Source organism: Lampris incognitus, chromosome 10 (genome assembly GCF_029633865.1).
Source record: "Lampris incognitus isolate fLamInc1 chromosome 10, fLamInc1.hap2, whole genome shotgun sequence".
NCBI lineage: Eukaryota > Metazoa > Chordata > Actinopteri > Lampriformes > Lampridae > Lampris > Lampris incognitus.
The window spans coordinates 59,082,787-59,097,639 of NC_079220.1; the positions used below are offsets into that span (position 1 = coordinate 59,082,787).

The 14,853-nt window shown below is 50.1% G+C and overlaps 1 protein-coding gene across 1 annotated transcript in view; it reads left to right on the forward strand.

Annotated features, from left to right (window-relative positions):
- The window catches only part of LOC130119999 (voltage-dependent T-type calcium channel subunit alpha-1I-like), a 287,779-nt gene that overhangs the window by 193,409 nt on the left and 79,517 nt on the right, over positions 1–14,853 (forward strand). The window contains exons 17-19 of the mRNA XM_056288611.1: positions 1,526–1,626; positions 9,066–9,189; positions 13,250–13,318. Of these exons, the coding sequence (XP_056144586.1) occupies positions 1,526–1,626; positions 9,066–9,189; positions 13,250–13,318 (294 nt within the window). The remainder of the gene's footprint in view (positions 1–1,525; positions 1,627–9,065; positions 9,190–13,249; positions 13,319–14,853) is intronic.

The following is a 14,853-nucleotide window of genomic DNA, read 5'->3' on the forward strand; positions in this document are numbered from 1 at the left end:
AAATCAGAGTTGTCCTTCTCCTAGATGAGCTGCCCGACAGGCTAACGAGCTTCATCTACCCGGGTCTGAAATCAGAGTTGTCCTTCACCTAGATGAGCTGCCCGACAGGCTGACGAGCTTCATCTACCCGGGTCTGAAATCAGAGTTGTCCTTCTTCTAGATTGGCTGCCAACCAAGGCTAACGAGTCTAAATCGACCCACCCGGTTATACCGCCAGGAACCCTGTCGCCCCCGCAGCAGACTTGGTGAAAACAGGAGGTATCGTGAGAAGGTGCTGCTGTGGACACATTTGCGTAGGAGCGGCCATATGCTAAGGTCCTGATGGACCCGTGGTGATCAGTACACCACGAAGCAAGAGGCCACCGCACTGCTTCGCATTCCTTTTGGCAAGTAGGACATCAGGCCTAATACTCGCCACTTCCCGTTGCCTACCAACATGGGGATCACTGGTTCGAATCCCCGTGTTACCCCCGGCTTCGTCGGACGTCCTTACAGACACAATTGGCCATGTCTCTGGGTGGAAAGCCGGATGTGGGTGTGTGTCCTGGTTGCTGCACTAGTGCCTTCTCTGGTCGGTTGTGTGATCCTCCCACGTGCTACGTCCCCCTGGTGAAACTCCTCACTGTCAGGTGAAAAGAAGCGGCTGGTGACTCCACATGTATGGGAGGAGGCATGTGGTAGTCTGCAGCCCTCCCTGGATCAGCAGAGGGGGTGGAGCAGCGACCGGGATGGCTCGGAAGAGTGGGGTAATTGGCCAAGTACAATTGGGGAGAAAAGGGGGGTGGGGGGATCAAAAAAAAAAGAGAGACCCCATTGACATGGCTAATCCCCCCTAACGAGGTACTTCAAAGCGTCTGAAAGCAAAAAAACAAACATGCAACAATGTAGCCATGTGATACCTCTACCAAACCATTAGCTCGGGGTTTTACCAACAAGATTGGATAAACACACTGGATAATCTCACGTCCTCCTGTGTAGGATTCAACTCGTGTGTACAAAGCTTGTACTCCAGATTCCATAACTCTCGGGCCCCGGGGACTCCCATTGTTTTCACTGTAAACAAGACTGCGTAGGAACAAACCAAGGTTAATTAGGAAGGACTATTCAGACAGCGGGAGAGAGTGCCATGGATGTTAGTGCTGGAATGATGCTCGCAGATATTGATGGCCAAATGTTTAATTCTTGTAAATAATTTAATTTACTGTTCCATATATGTCTTTTACGTGTGCACTCAATGAGAATTTTGCATAGGGTGTGTGTGCCGGGCTTATGTGTGGGTGAGTAAATGTACTGTATATCCATGCATCTCCACACATGTGTAACCTCTCTGGATAAACCAGATCGCCGGTATAGACATTATTTAGTTCACGGTGACATGCTGCAAATCTAAACAATTACTTGTCACTGTTTGCAGATGTGTGTCTCAGTAGTCACTGTGTGCGTTTGTATGCGTGTGTGTGTGTGCGTGTGCGTGTGTGCGTCTCACGTATTTAACTCATTGCATGTGTTTCCTTCCTCCTTCCAGAGCCTCTGTTTTCGAATCCAGAAGATGTTGGAGGTGTACAGACCGATGTGGTGCGAGACCAGAGAGGACTGGTCTGTCTTCCTTTTCTCCCCGCAGAACAGGTGAGTGTGAGACCCCTCACTCCACTTCACCACCACAAGCTCTGTTCACTCCACTTCACCACCACAAGCTCTGTTCACTCCACTTCACCACCACAAGCTCTGCTCACTCCACTTCACAACCACAAGCTCTGTTCACTCCACTTCACCACCACAAGCTCTGTTCACTCCACTTCACCACCACAAGCTCTGTTCACTCCACTTCACAACCACAAGCTCTGTTCACTCCACTTCACCACCACAAGCTCTGTTCACTCCACTTCACAACCACAAGCTCTGTTCACTCCACTTCACAACCACAAGCTCTGTTCACTCCACTTCACAACCACAAGCTCTGTTCACTCCACTTCACCACCACAAGCTCTGTTCACTCCACTTCACAACCACAAGCTCTGCTCACTCCACTTCACCACCACAAGCTCTGTTCACTCCACTTCACCACCACAAGCTCTGCTCACTCCACTTCACAACCACAAGCTCTGTTCACTCCACTTCACCACCACAAGCTCTGTTCACTCCACTTCACCACCACAAGCTCTGTTCACTCCACTTCACAACCACAAGCTCTGCTCACTCCACTTCACCACCACAAGCTCTGTTCACTCCACTTCACCACCACAAGCTCTGCTCACTCCACTTCACAACCACAAGCTCTGTTCACTCCACTTCACAACCACAAGCTCTGCTCACTCCACTTCACAACCACAAGCTCTGCTCACTCCACTTCACAACCACAAGCTCTGTTCACTCCACTTCACCACCACAAGCTCTGTTCACTCCACTTCACAACCACAAGCTCTGCTCACTCCACTTCACCACCACAAGCTCTGTTCACTCCACTTCACCACCACAAGCTCTGTTCACTCCACTTCACAACCACAAGCTCTGTTCACTCCACTTCACCACCACAAGCTCTGTTCACTCCACTTCACCACCACAAGCTCTGTTCACTCCACTTCACCACCACAAGCTCTGTTCACTCCACTTCACCACCACAAGCTCTGTTCACTCCACTTCACAACCACAAGCTCTGTTCACTCCACTTCACAACCACAAGCTCTGTTCACTCCACTTCACAACCACAAGCTCTGTTCACTCCACTTCACAACCACAAGCTCTGTTCACTCCACTTCACCACCACAAGCTCTGTTCACTCCACTTCACCACCACAAGCTCTGTTCACTCCACTTCACCACCACAAGCTCTGCTCACTCCACTTCACCACCACAAGCTCTGCTCACTCCACTTCACCACCACAAGCTCTGCTCACTCCACTTCACGACCACAAGCTCTGTTCACTCCACTTCACGACCACAAGCTCTGTTCACTCCACTTCACGACCACAAGCTCTGTTCACTCCACTTCACAACCACAAGCTCTGTTCACTCCACTTCACAACCACAAGCTCTGTTCACTCCACTTCACAACCACAAGCTCTGTTCACTCCACTTCACCACCACAAGCTCTGCTCACTCCACTTCACAACCACAAGCTCTGTTCACTCCACTTCACCACCACAAGCTCTGTTCACTCCACTTCACCACCACAAGCTCTGTTCACTCCACTTCACCACCACAAGCTCTGCTCACTCCACTTCACCACCACAAGCTCTGCTCACTCCACTTCACCACCACAAGCTCTGTTCACTCCACTTCACAACCACAAGCTCTGCTCACTCCACTTCACAACCACAAGCTCTGTTCACTCCACTTCACAACCACAAGCTCTGCTCACTCCACTTCACCACCACAAGCTCTGGTCACTCCACTTCACGACCACAAGCTCTGCTCACTCCACTTCACGACCACAAGCTCTGCTCACTCCACTTCACCACCACAAGCTCTGTTCACTCCACTTCACGACCACAAGCTCTGCTCACTCCACTTCACGACCACAAGCTCTGCTCACTCCACTTCACGACCACAAGCTCTGCTCACTCCACTTCACGACCACAAGCTCTGCTCACTCCACTTCACAACCACAAGCTCTGTTCACTCCACTTCACAACCACAAGCTCTGTTCACTCCACTTCACGACCACAAGCTCTGTTCACTCCACTTCACCACCACAAGCTCTGTTCACTCCACTTCACCACCACAAGCTCTGTTCACTCCACTTCACGACCACAAGCTCTGTTCACTCCACTTCACAACCACAAGCTCTGTTCACTCCACTTCACAACCACAAGCTCTGTTCACTCCACTTCACAACCACAAGCTCTGTTCACTCCACTTCACCACCACAAGCTCTGTTCACTCCACTTCACAACCACAAGCTCTGTTCACTCCACTTCACAACCACAAGCTCTGGTCACTCCACTTCACAACCACAAGCTCTGTTCACTCCACTTCACAACCACAAGCTCTGTTCACTCCACTTCACCACCACAAGCTCTGTTCACTCCACTTCACAACCACAAGCTCTGTTCACTCCACTTCACAACCACAAGCTCTGTTCACTCCACTTCACAACCACAAGCAGTTAGCTTAGCCTGCCCCGCTTCCGCGTCCTGTCAGACCTCCCTCGGTGTTTCCTCTTGGGGCACAGCTCCAGGCAGGGCCGTGGTCCCTGGGCCCACAGCACACAGCTTGTCAGCCCTCCTCCCTTATAGCGTCAGCTCACTGAGTTTTGCTCTGGCATTGCCAGGGTAGGGTTTTGAAGGAGACCAGTAACAGCGTTTCGTATTCAGAATACAGAATTGGAGTATCTGAATGAAATCCCTGTTATTTAGTATTTCAGATTGCTGCTCGTTTAAACATTTTGAGGAGAATGTTTTTAGAGTGGCAGCACGGTGGCGCAGTGGTTAGCACGGTCACCTCACAGCAAGGAGGTCCTGGGTTCGAATCCTGGGGTAGTCCAACCTCGGGGGTCATCCCGGGTTGTCCTCTGTGTGGAGTTTGCATGTTCTCCCCGTGTCTGTGTGGGTTTCCTCTGGGTGATCCAGTGTCCTCCCACAGTCCACAGACATGTAGGTCAGGTGAATCACCGTACTACTAGGTGTGAATGTGTGTGTGTGTGTGTGTGTGTGTGTGTGTGTGGGCCCTGTGTGATGGCCTGGCGGCCTGTCCAGGGTGTCTCCCCGCCTGCTGCCCAGGGACCGCTGGGATAGGCTCCAGCATCCCGCGACCCAGCGGAGGATAAGCAGAGGTCTTTAGAAGACTACCCTCCTCATCAGCATCAGCATTGCAGGCGGGACTGTGCATTCACATCTTGTTGGTGGGCGAGTAAAGTTCGTGACAATTGAAAATGGACAGGAAGGGAATTGTCTGTTGTAGGATGGGCTTAGGCTACAGTCTGCAACTCAGCAACAATAACCCGTGGAAACATCTCATTTGCCACAGTAGATTTACTACTGTGTTATAAGTCATGTGCATTTGTGTGTGCATGTGTAAATTTGCCTCATTCATGTAACATAATAATAAAAGCGAGATTAGGTTGCCTGAGAAGTGCCCCCCCCCCACCATGAAGCTTAAATGCCTGTCCATCCAATATACTCCTGACTGAAAGTAATGATAGTCTTAAAAGAAAACGTTAACTAGATTTAATCCAGCACAGGTACACTTCCTCCTGCGCGCACACACATCAGTCGAGCACAGTACTACCTGGCAGGTGGTCCACATGGACTGACATCATGACGTGGCGGTATAATTACACAGTACTACCTGGCAGGTGGTCCACATGGACTGACATCATGACGTGGCGGTATAATTACACAGTACTACCTGGCAGGTGGTCCACATGGACTGACATCATGACGTGGCAGTATAATTACACAGTACTACCTGGCAGGTGGTCCACATGGACTGACATCATGACGTGGCGGTATAATTACACAGTACTACCTGGCAGGTGGTCCACATGGACTGACATCATGACGTGGCAGTATAATTACACAGTACTACCTGGCAGGTGGTCCACATGGACTGACATCATGACATGGCGGTATAATTACACAGTACTACCTGGCAGGTGGTCCACATGGACTGACATCATGACATGGCGGTATAATTACACAGTACTACCTGGCGGGTGGTCCACATGGACTGACATCATGACGTGGCGGTATAATTACACAGTACTACCTGGCGGGTGGTCCACATGGACTGACATCATGACGTGGCAGTATAATTACACAGTACTACCTGGCAGGTGGTCCACATGGACTGACATCATGACGTGGCGGTATAATTACACAGTACTACCTGGCAGGTGGTCCACATGGACTGACATCATGACGTGGCGGTATAATTACACAGTACTACCTGGCAGGTGGTCCACATGGACTGACATCATGACGTGGCGGTATAATTACACAGTACTACCTGGCAGGTGGTCCACATGGACTGACATCATGACATGGCGGTATAATTACACAGTACTACCTGGCAGGTGGTCCACATGGACTGACATCATGATGTGGCGGTATAATTACACAGTACTACCTGGCAGGTGGTCCACATGGACTGACATCATGACATGGCGGTATAATTACACAGTACTACCTGGCAGGTGGTCCACATGCACTGACATCATGACGTGGCGGTATAATTAACACCAAGGAAGAAGCAACAATGTGACATCAATAATATCAACGATGCAGCACATCTGTTTCACTTGTGCCTTTTAAAATGTACTCTAAATGTAATTTGAACAAGTTACTCTAAATGTAATCTGAACAAGTCATCCTCCCTGAGGCCACCGAGCCACCCCACAGTGTGTCATAGACTCCCTCCACAGCTGTGCTACACCTTATCGGCTAGCCGCAGGGCGCGTATACCCCAGCCACTCACCAGATCAATACCACGGATGTGTTGCCAGATCTTGCTCTCCCTTTTATCAATAGAGGGAGGGGTTGCTGGTTTTCCCAGAGAGAGGACCTAGATTAGAGTATTGATTGCCAGCTCGCAGATAACAGAGGGATATTTTCTCCCCCGCTGTTTGTCAACATGAAATATTATCGGGGAAGAGATTTTAACGTTACAGGCGGGGCTTTGAGTTTAAAATGACAGTGTGTGGTTGGTGTATGTGAACAGAACCAGCTAACAGGAGCAGTGAGAGTGGATTTAAGCGCCCTGCATCCTCCATCCTGTTGAATATGTACTCATTTGAAATCCATTCAAGAATCAAGAACAGTGTATTGTCATTTCTGTCATGTACTTGCGTACACAAAAGAAACAAAATGTTGTGTCTCCCACCCCACAGCAGTGCAACACAAAAGATAAAAACACATGTCCAAACTCCCGAAAATGACACCACCAAAAACATACAAACACAGAGAGAACAAAGCATAGAAACACAAATACTTCACAACACAGTCCAAAAGTCCCACTGTCCAGAGAGTGAAGGCCAGCCAAGAGGACTGTCGGAACTGCCGGTCTGCATGGGCTAGCACTTAGCCTAGCCTGCCCCGCTTCCACGTCCTGTCAGACCGCCCTTGGTGTTTCTTCCCCAGGCACGGCTCCAGGCAGGGCCATGGTTCTTGGGCCTACAGGATGCAGCAGACCAAGCTCTCCCAGCCAGACCCCCTCAACACACCTCCCCACAATCCACACAACCACGCAAATGCAGACAAAAACACTGCACAGTCGACGCTCGGCAAGGCCACCGCCAGACCACCTCGGTATTTCCTCTCAGGCACAACTCCGAGCAGGGCCGTGGTCCCTGGGCCTACAGGACGCAGCAGACCAAGCTCTCTCACAGGATGCAGCAGACCAAGCTGTCTCACAGGATGCAGCAGACCAAGCTGTCTCACAGGATGCAGCACACCAAGCTGTCTCACAGGGTGCAGCAGACCAAGCTGTCTCACAGGACACAGCAGACCAAGCTGTCTCACAGGACGCAGCAGACCAAGCTGTCTCACAGGACGCAGCAGACCAAGCTGTCTCACAGGACGCAGCAGACCAAGCTGTCTCACAGGACGCAGCAGACCAAGCTGTCTCACAGGACGCAGCAGACCAAGCTGTCTCACAGGACGCAGCAGACCAAGCTGTCTCACAGGATGCAGCAGACCAAGCTGTCTCACAGGACGCAGCAGACCAAGCTGTCTCACAGGACGCAGCAGACCAAGCTGTCTCACAGGACGCAGCAGACCAAGCTGTCTCACAGGATGCAGCAGACCAAGCTGTCTCACAGGACGCAGCAGACCAAGCTGTCTCACAGGACGCAGCAGACCAAGCTGTCTCACAGGACGCAGCAGACCAAGCTGTCTCACAGGACGCAGCAGACCAAGCTGTCTCACAGGACGCAGCAGACCAAGCTGTCTCACAGGACACAGCAGACCAAGCTGTCTCACAGGATGCAGCAGACCAAGCTGTCTCACAGGATGCAGCAGACCAAGCTGTCTCACAGGACGCAGCAGACCAAGCTGTCTCACAGGATGCAGCAGACCAAGCTGTCTCACAGGACGCAGCAGACCAAGCTGTCTCACAGGACGCAGCAGACCAAGCTCTCTCAGCCCATCCAACGCCGGCGCTCCCAGCCATCAAATGAAAAAAAAGTCAGTGATCAAAATAAAACCTTCACGTGATGAGACACACTTAGACGCATACGTAGACATGGACAGAGACACTGCATAGTGGGTACTGGGTGAAGCCGCTGCAAATGTGAGTTCGTGCTGCCGTCTTCCCACAGTCCCACCTTCCTTTTGCTTCGTTCCCCTTCCCCCAACCATGTCAAGCAAGACTGCTGTGGGCCGGGGGAAGTGATTTGTCGTTTCAGTTCATGTACAGAAGTACATGAACTGAAACGACAAGTAACGTGTTGCTGATGAGTGCACTCGAGGTGTCTGACTTTCATGTAGCTTTACTTTCTAACTGCCCTCCTCCTCTCTCCATCTCTTGTCTCCTCCTCTCTTTATTGCCCTGCCAGCGGAGCACTGTGCTCGGTCGGGTGTGTGCTCCTTCTTAGTGGTAATACTGCAGTTTGTTCTCCATTAGGAGCAATAACAGCAGGGACTGAGTGAGGCGACTTGCTCTCAGACATGTGAGGGTGTTCCCAGTCCCACTCCCAGTCCCAGTCCCAGTCCCAGTCCCAGTCAGATAAGCTGACTCTCACTCCAAGGAGCTGCAGTTGTTTTTGTTTGTTTGTTTGTTTGGAGTAGAATGGATATCACACCTCTCTAAAGTATTTTTCCTCTCTTGTGTCCTCTGTTTGACTACCTTTATTTATTCATCTTCAACTTACTCACTTTTCCCTTTCTCCCTGTCTCCCCTGATTTCCACTCTTTTTCTTTCCCTTTTTGTCCCTGCCAACCTCCTTAATTCTTCTTTTCTCACCCTTCCTCACATCCGTCATTTCTTCACATTCCTCCCCGATTCTCCTGTCCTCTCATCTCGTCTCGTCTCCCTCCCCTCCCCATCTCCCTTCTCTCTGCTCTTCACCTCTCCTGTCCTCTCTTCTCCTCTTCTCTCCTCTCCACACCTCATGCAACTCCCATCCTGCAGGTTTAGACAGATGTGTCAGTCCATCATAGCCCACAAGCTGTTTGACTATGTGGTTCTGGCCTTCATCTTCTCCAACTGTATCACTGTGGCTCTGGAGAGACCCAAGATACTGCAGGGCAGCCTGGTAAGTCACTGTGTGTGTGTGTGTGTGTGTGTGTGTGTGTGTGTGTGTGTGTGTGTAAAGTGAGAGGAGGCCTGAGGAGTGGAGAAGAAGCATACTGGTACCGATTTTCAAGAACAAGGGTGATGTGCAGAACTGCAGCAACTACAGAGGTATAAAGTTGATCAGCCACAGCATGAAGATATGGGAAAGAGTAATAGAAGCTAGGTTAAGAGGAGGAGAGGTGATGATCAGCAGCAGCAGTATGGGTTCATGCCAGGAAAGAGCACCACAGATGTGATGTTTGCTTTGAGAATGTTGATGGAGAAGTATAGAGGAGGCCAGAAGGAGGTACATTGTGTCTTTGTGGGTTTAGAGAAAGCTTATGACAGAGTGCCGAGAGAGGAGGTGTGGTATTGTATGAGGAAGTCAGGAGTTGCAGAGAAGTATGTAGGAGTGGTGCAGGATATGTATGAGGGAGGTGTAGCAGTGGTGAGGTGTGGGGTTGGAATGACAGATGGGTTCAAGGTGGAGGTGGGATTACATCAAGGATCGGCTCTGAGCCCTTTCTTGTTTGCAATGGTGATGGACAGGTTGACGGCCAAGATCAGGCAGGAGTCTCCATGGACCATGATGTTCACGCGTGACATTGTGATCTGTAGCAAGAGAAGGGTGCAGGTGGAGGAGAGCCTGGAGAGGTGGAGGTATGCACTGGAGAGAAGAGGAATGAAAGTCAGTAGGAGCAAGACAGAATGACTATGCGTGAATGCGGGAGGACAGTGGGATGGTGAGGATGCAAGGAGTAGAGGTGATGAAGGGGTGTGAGTTTAAATACTTGGGGTCAACTGTCCACAGTAACGGGGAGCGCAGGAGGAGAGAGGTGAAGAAGAGAGTGCAGGCAGGGTGGAGTGGGTGGAGAAGAGTGTCAGGAGTGATGTGTAACAGAAGGGTACCAACAAGAGTTAAAGGGAAGGTTTACAAGATGGTAGTGAGACCAGCTATGTTGTATGGTTTGGAGACAGTGGCCCTGATGAAAAGACAGGAAGTGCAGATGGAGGTGGCAGAGATGAAGATGATAAGATTTTCATTGGGAGTGATAAAGAAGGACAGGATTAGGAACGAGTATATTAGAGGGACCGCTCAGGTTGGACGGTTTGGAGACAAAGCAAGAGAGACAAGATTGAGATGGTTTGGACATGTGTGGAGGAGAGATGCTGGGTATACTGGGTGAAGGATGCTGAATATGGAGCTGCCAGGGAAGAGGAGAAGAGGAAGGCCAAAGAGGAGGTTTATGGATGTGGTGAGGGAGGACATGCAGGTGGCTGGTGTGACAGAGGAAGATGCAGAGGACAGGAAGAGATGGAAACGGATGAGTAGTAGTAGTAGTAGTAGTAGTGGTAGTAGTAGTAGTAGTAGTAGTAGTAGTAGTAGAGAAGAAGAAGCAAAGTCGTTGACGCCAACAAGCTGATATGGCAGACCAAGTCCAACAACCGATACGGCAGACCAAGTTCATAAAAGACCTTTACCAGTAGACTACGTCAACATCAATAGCGAGATTTCAGATTCAACCTTGGTTTTTTTCTTTGCCAGGGGGGAAGGTGCTTACACTGAGGTGCTGGGGACTCGGTTTCCTGCAGATCAGTCTGTGGGATGTAGAGAGGTCAAACACCAGTGCAGTCGTCCCGTGTGTAGGTGTCAAGTTAAACGGGTTAAACATAGGTGTCAATAAGTTAAACAAACATGGCTTTTCTCTAGTTTGTGGCTTTAATTGTATTCAAAAATCTACATGTCAAATATCAAGATTACTTAAAAACACAATTTGATAATAAAAACCTTGTAACCATTTTACCCTGACGTGTCAGGATGATGTTATATGGCATATAGTATATAACAGGGTTTTCTGCACTGCCCGCATTGCTTTTTACCCATTATTAATCTCAACTGCTATTGCACACTACGAGGCTAACGGCACCAACGACAGCCAAATGGCCACAATAGACAGCGGGGAACCCCCATTCACCGTCACTGAGAGTGATGTGAGGAGGGTCCTTAGGGGGGTAAATGGCAAGAAAGCTGCAGGGCCTGACGAGATCCCTGGCCGGGTCTTAAAATCCTGCGCTAACCAGCTAGCTCCAGTGTTTACATGCATGTTTAACACATCCCTGGCCCAAGCCATCGTCCCCTCATGCTTCAAGCGGTCCATTATTGTCCCTGAGCCAAGGAACAACAGTCCATCATGCCTGAATGACTACCGACCAGTGGCCCTGACGTCAGTAGGGATGAAGTGCTTTGAGAGGTTGGTGAAAGATTTCATCTGCTCATCCCTGCCCAGCTCATTCGACCCCCTCCAGTTTGCCTATAAAAACAACAGGTGCAGAGACGATGCCATCTCCAACCTCTTGCACACCACCTTAACCCACCTGGATGGGGGGAGAGGGAACTAAGTACATATGCTGTTCATTGACTACAGTTCAGTGTTTAATACTATAGTCCCCCTCAATCTGGTCACGAAGATGAGGTCGCTAGGACTCAACACCCCGTTGTGCAATTGGGTGTACAATTTTCTCACTGACCGGCCCCAGGTGGTTAGGGTGGGCGGCCTAACCTCTGGAACATTGATCCTCAACACAGGCGCTCCTCAGGGTTGTGTGCTGAGCCCTGTAGAACATCTACACACATGACTGCAAAGCCACGGACAGTTCCACCTCCATCACCAAATTTGCAGACGACACAATGGTAATAGGCCTGATTTCCAACAACAACGAACAGGCCTATCTGAATCAGGTAGATGACCTGGCACAGTGGTGCCAGTCCAACAACCTGACCCTGAACGTCAGCAAGACCAAAGAAATGGTGGTGGACTTCAGGAGACAGCAGGGCAAAGGATACAACCCACTCAAGATCAACAGGGAACCTGTGGAGAGGGTCTCCAGCTTTAAATACCTCAGCGTACACATCGCTGAGGACCTCACCTGGACTCTTCACACTCAGCACACTCTAAAGAAGTCCAGACAGAGGCTCTACTTCCTCCGAAGGATGAGGAAATTCAAGGTCTGACCCTCCATCCTGAAGACATTCTATTCCTCGCCTGTGGAAGGTGTCCTAACAGGTTGCATCACCGCCTGGTGGGGAAACTGTTCTGCCCGTGATCAAGTTGACTTGTAGAAAGTGGTATGTTCAGCTGAACACACCACCAGAACACCCCTCCCCGTCCTTTTTTCTTTTTTAAAAAAAATGTAATTATGATTTTCCCCTTTTTCTCCCCCAATTTCGTGGCCAATCGATCCCTATTTTAGTTCAAACACCCACCCTCGTACTGCATGCATTCGCCAACTGCATCTCTCCGGCCGGCAGTCTTGAAGGAGACGCCTCGCCACTTCCGTGACAAGGCGACTCCAGGCCGAACCATTGTTTTTTTGACACACAGAGACGCATTCACGTGACGAACACAAGCCGACTCCGCCCCCCTCCCGAAGACAGCGCTGCCAATTACTGCTGCTTCATCGAGTCCGGCCATAGTCAGACCTGACGAGACCGGGGCGCGAACCCCGGTCCCCAGTGGGCAACTGCATCGACACAAAGCCGATGCTTAGACCGCTACACCACCGCGGACCCATCCATCCCCATCCTGCAGGACACTTACCCCAGAAGGGTGAGGGCGAGAGCCAAGAAGATCATGAGCGACACTTCTCACCCTAACAACGGACAGTTCAGGCTATCGGGGGTCCTCTGTAGTCTTAGGGCCAAAACAGAGAGACTAAAGAGAAGCTTCTATCCACAGGCCATAAGAAGTCTCAACATTTACGACCTGTCACATACCTGAGACAGCTAGGTTGTTTTTGTTTTTTGTTTTTTTTATTATTTATTGTGTTTTATTTATTGTTTATTTTGACTTTAAAAAAAGGGAAAAAATGCACTGATCTTTTGTCTTTTATCTAGGCCTACGTCTTTTTTCACATAATGACAGACGGAGTGCTCTTCATTGCACTGCATGTTTCACCCTGTATTTCTATGCATGTGACAAATAAAGTACTTGAACTTGAACTCTTTGTCTCTCTCCCTGTCTCTGTCTCACTCTCTCTAGGAAAGAGTCTTTCTGACCGTGTCCAACTACATCTTCACTGCCATCTTTGTCGGGGAGATGACACTAAAGGTAAAGTTTCAGAGCCCTTCTCCTTGTGACCGCCAGTGATTGCCATATACTACAGTGTGCCTGTGCTCCTGCTCCTTCTGGACAGCCTCTCTGTCCTTCTCACTGTCCCTTTCACAACATCTGTTCCGACAGTTTCCCAGCCTCAGGTCTTCTCCTCCTGTCTCTTCATTTGCTTCCTTTTTCTATGGCATTTGCTCCCTTTTAAAGGGCTTTCAAAGCAAACACGCCAACTCGACCCATGTGCTGTCAGACCCACTATTGTCAGGGTTTCGTACCACATAGAGATGGATCTGCCCTGGAGGTACGTCACCAGAGGTCACGGGAGTTGAACTTTTTCATTGAATGCTGTGACAGGATCCCGCATAGCCAGTAGAAATGAGCTGATGACATTAACAGGAGAAAAAGGGGGCAAGGAATTTAGGAACATCTGGTTTTGTCTACCGTGCCGCTTGCTGTGGTCAGTGCGGTCGCCTCACAGCAAGAAGGTCCTGGGTTCGAGCCCCGGGGTAGTCCAACCTTGGGGGTGGTCCCGGGTCGTCCTCTCTGTGGAGTTTGCATGTTCTCCCCGTGTCTGTGTGGGTTTCCTCCGGGTGCTCCGGTTTCCTCCCACAGTCCAAAGACACGTAGGTCAGGTGACTCGGCCGTACTAACTTGTCCCTAGGTATGAATGTGTGTGTGTGTGTGTGTGTGTGTGTGTGTGTGTCGGCCCTGTGTGACGGCCTGGCGGTTGTCTCCCCACCTGCCGCCCAGTGACTGCTGGGATAGGCTCCAGCATCCCCGTGACCCTGAGAGCAGGGTAAGCGGTTTGGATGATGGATGGGTGGACGATGTTGTCTATGTCTGAATTTCAACAACTTATGAGAAAACGTAGCCTGGTGAGTCGCAGCTGTGTGGAGCTAGCATAATGGGTTTAATCCACGTTGAACCTGGCCATACCCTCACAAAGGTCCACCAGAGACGGGGAGCGTGCAAGGTACAGCAAGTTCTCACCAGGCGACACTTGAAGCAGATGTCTTTGTCTTTGTTTTAAGCGTCTCACTGCTGGTGTTTTTATCTGCCCTTGTGACTTTCATAAACTGGCTGTTGCACACTCATTTACCACCACTGTCTGTGCCAGACAACCCCGGCAGTGGTGCAGAGTTCACAGACAGAGAAATTATATCGAGACGCTGGGAGGAAATCTATTACATAGACGCATTAGTCCCAAAGAAACCAGACGTTGGGAAATGCAGTTTTCCAAACTATGACAAGTAGACCGGCTGTTCTTTCTTCCTGTCTGCAAAGTGATCACCTATAAAGTACCCTTCCAGACACGTTTTAAAGTTTAAAAAGATCTGATGTATTGTTTAACATAGTTTTCCCACATAAAAAGTTAAAAAAACAACAAAAGACTGACTAGGCGCTGGAAGCCCATCTACTTTCTCCCCCATGGAGAACTGCAGGATCTAGGAAGGTGCAGATGTCACAGGGCTTGTGTCCCGCCCACTTCCGCTGCTTGCTCTGGATGCTCAGGATGGCTAGCGTTGGGGCGTCTG